This window comes from Limulus polyphemus, unplaced genomic scaffold, assembly GCF_000517525.1.
Source record: "Limulus polyphemus unplaced genomic scaffold, Limulus_polyphemus-2.1.2 Scaffold6210, whole genome shotgun sequence".
In the NCBI taxonomy this organism is placed as follows: Eukaryota; Metazoa; Arthropoda; class Merostomata; order Xiphosura; family Limulidae; genus Limulus; species Limulus polyphemus.
Genome location: NW_013671820.1, coordinates 3,691 through 7,169, shown reverse-complemented (window position 1 = coordinate 7,169; position 3,479 = coordinate 3,691). Strand labels below are relative to the sequence as shown.

The following is a 3,479-nucleotide window of genomic DNA, read 5'->3' as shown; positions in this document are numbered from 1 at the left end:
TAACTGTTTTACAAAATGACTGCAAATCCCAATATTGGTTTTTCCAGAAAACAGATCCAAACACTGATTCCATCGTTACGACTTAGTAGGCTGACTTTGGCTTGTTAGATAATAAGGATAGGCGCGAACTGGCCCACCGAGAAAAATCCCAGTGGCCCGAAAAGTGCGTAAAAAAAAATAAAGGATTAATGCTCTGTCAGCGCAGTAGAGGGATAGTCATTTGTCTATTTACATCCAATTAACATGTAAATTAACACTTATGTTAATTCTACGAATAATGGTTTGGTTTGGTTATAATTAAGCACAAAGCTACACAATGGGCTATCTGTGCTCTGCCCACCACGGGTATCGAAACCCGGATTCTAGCGTTGTAAGTCCGCAGACATACCGTTGTGCCAAGGGGGGGGCTACGAATAATGATGTGTGTCGAAAAGGATTCATTTGATATCTCTGTTGAAGACTCTATCTCTTATCTTGTAAAGGATTCCTTTTTGATTGGCCTGGCATGGCCAGGTGGTTAAGGCACTCGACTCGCAATCTGAGGGTCGCGGGTTCGAATCCCTGTCACACCAAACATGCTCGCCTTTTCAGCCGTGGGGGCGTTATAATGTTACGGTCAATCCCACTATTCGTTGGTAAAAATAGTAGCCCAAGAGTTGGAGGTGGGTGGTGATGACTAGTTTAGTCTTTCACTGCTAAGTTAGGGACGGCTAGCGCAGATAGCCCTCGTGTGGGATTCCTTTTTGTTTTCTAAAACTGCTGATCACATGAACTATGTATGATTAGTGTTTTAACATTAAATTACACATACATTTCTGTTATTTTTAACGCAAGTTTGTGAGCTCTTCTTGCAACTTTTTCCCCCTGTAAAATTCTAGTCCAGTCTGACCCTAAATAAAGAATGACCTTATGATACACGAAAACTACTGTTAATAATAATGTTCAAGTTTTCGAGCATCGATTATTTCATTTTCTTTGATAAGATCATATTTTTTTCAGCCTTCTTCATTGCAGTCCAAGTGTTCTTCACGTTTGGATTCATTGCTTTGTTGCTAGCTTGTGCCTTACTGTTGGCTCTACAGATATGTTTCCCTTCAGAAAAAGAAGTTTTAGCCATGAAGCTACTGAGTTTGTTGATGCTTATTGCAGGTATGTCTGTTATGTTGTCGCTATTAAGTTTTCAAGTCCAGAAAGCTAAATTCTCGAATACTCGTACTTTTGTTTCTAAGTTATAACAAACAAGAAAATGTTTTAACGTACATTCTGGCTTTCATTTTAATTAACTTATAATTATCAACGAATTTAGAGTGAATTGATTGATAAAAATAAATTAGAACGTATTTTCCAATTGAATATATTGTTCTAAATTGTTAGTTCGAAGACTTGACGTCACATTTTGTTCTAAATAATGAATACCACGTTCAGTGAAACGTTTAGAGTGATTTCAAGATGGAGAGTGAACCCATCAGTTTGCTAGTTATTACGTACACATAAGTTGATTTGTTTTACGTTATTTAATGTCGTTTGTAACGTAGGCCTACAACAAAGTTCTCGGCAGTGTATAAATGTTCCAATCTGTAGAAACAGTAAAGGAGGAAATAAAGAAATTTATTATCGTTACGTGAACTGAACGTTGAATTATTTTTGCCAGATAATTTAAAAGACCCGCCAACGAAAGAATTTGGCTACAACAATATATTTATTGCACATTTCTTAGGTAAAACGACCATTTTATTAGAATACCTTTTCTTTGTCAACATGCACAATTTTTTACCACGCATGGTTTAAAACAAATGTATGTTTGTTATATGTTTCTATGGGCATATATATATTTCAGTTAATGGACAGTTACCAGAAACTTTATTGTATGGACAGAATAATCATATTTTGGCGAAGTGTTAAGTTATTATAAATAATGCACAAAGTTTGGTTTCAGATGCTATGATTGAAAATTAGATGCATGTAGAAGTTATGGAAAAATTCAGTTCGGGGTTTTATGGAAAACATTTGTCTGAAATCACTTTCACATCAAAGTTTTTGTATATGATTATGACCGTTTAATAATATATTTGTCATAAAATTCAAACATATATTTTAGTACAGAATATTATGCGTTCATTTTCCAGCACTGCTTGTTCACTTAAAATTTTAAGATGGTCGTCTATTTGTCTACCGATTCTGTAAGTTAGGTTTCACTCGAGTAGAGCTAGTTTTTATTTGTCTTTGCGACTCATTGGTTCTTGGATCTTTTAATTTCTTTTGATTGGTGTTTTCATAGGAATCTGTTGTACCATCGCTTTAATCACTTTCGGTGCTCGCGGGGATGGCCGTGATTGGATGCCAGATCCTGACCACAACTACCTCTCGTGGTCCTTTGGACTTGGAGTGGTTGGAGCCTTTTTGGAGTATGTTGTCTCCGTACTGTTTCTAGTGGAGAGTCGACTAGCGAAGAAAAGATTGGCTATCAGAGAACAACAAAACTACAACCTTGAGCAGAACCAGAACAAAATGGGAACTGTAATTTAAACCGTGTACGAATGATTTATTTTTTTACAGGGCATAAGAACTGGTGCTTCTTGATACGAGTTGCATCAAAACATGTCTGAATAAGCAGCTTGTTATTGCAGTTTTTTTCGGTTAGACCATGAAGAACTTGACGTGGACCAGTTTTACAAATAATAACGTTTTTTTCTGCGTTAAATGAGAGTTGCTTTGAACTAATAGATCTTCTGTGCCCTATAACTTTGGTCGTTCTTTATGACTGAACATTGTTTAAGTGGCGATAAACTCTTTCATCGTACGACATGTTATATAGTAGTTCGAAAAAATTAACAGTTGGTGTGTTGATGCAAATTACTTGAAAGGTATACATTAACACCATAATGTTTCCTTAAGGAATCCCAATTAACACCATAATGTTTCCTTAAGGAATCTCATTTACTTGTTTATTGTGAGTGATCATGTCAACTTTGTCTCATATATTTACTCGTTTAATTTTATTATATTAGAATAGAATAAGGGCCTAAAAGACTCACCAACAATGCTAATGTTTTATTTTCATTTTACTTACTGATTAAGTATATTTTATTACAATTTACAGCTTTTACAGTAAATAAGATTTGTTTTTAGAACAGGTACGACGTTTTTGATCGTTTGTGCGATCATTCTCATTAGAAGTACAACAAAATAGTAACTGTGCATTAATGAGAATGATCGCACCAGTGATCGAAACGTAGTACCTGGTCTGAAAACAAATCTTACTTACTGAAAAAGCTGTAAATTTCAATAAAGAATGCTAATGTTTGTTTGATCTGATACGTATGTTTCTAAGTCTGTCTTAATAATGTGAGTAAATAAGATACGAGATATATTTTGAAAATAACTTTGCAGTGTATTACTTACAATACATATTTGACTTTTTACACACGTTTTACGTCATATAAAACTTTGGTTATAGGCAGATCGAGCTATTTTAGTAT

At 34.9% G+C, this 3,479-nt stretch overlaps 1 protein-coding gene across 2 annotated transcripts in view; it reads left to right on the top strand.

Moving 5' to 3' along the window:
* Positions 1-2,814, top strand: part of LOC106473481 — a 23,408-nt gene extending 20,594 nt beyond the window's left edge. For both annotated transcript variants that reach the window (XM_022401905.1, XM_013934164.2), the window contains exons 2-3: positions 1,000-1,149; positions 2,279-2,814. In XM_022401905.1, the coding sequence (XP_022257613.1) occupies positions 1,000-1,149; positions 2,279-2,526 (398 nt within the window). In that variant the 3' untranslated portion in view covers positions 2,527-2,814. The remainder of the gene's footprint in view (positions 1-999; positions 1,150-2,278) is intronic.
* The last annotated feature ends 665 nt before the right edge of the window (positions 2,815-3,479 follow it).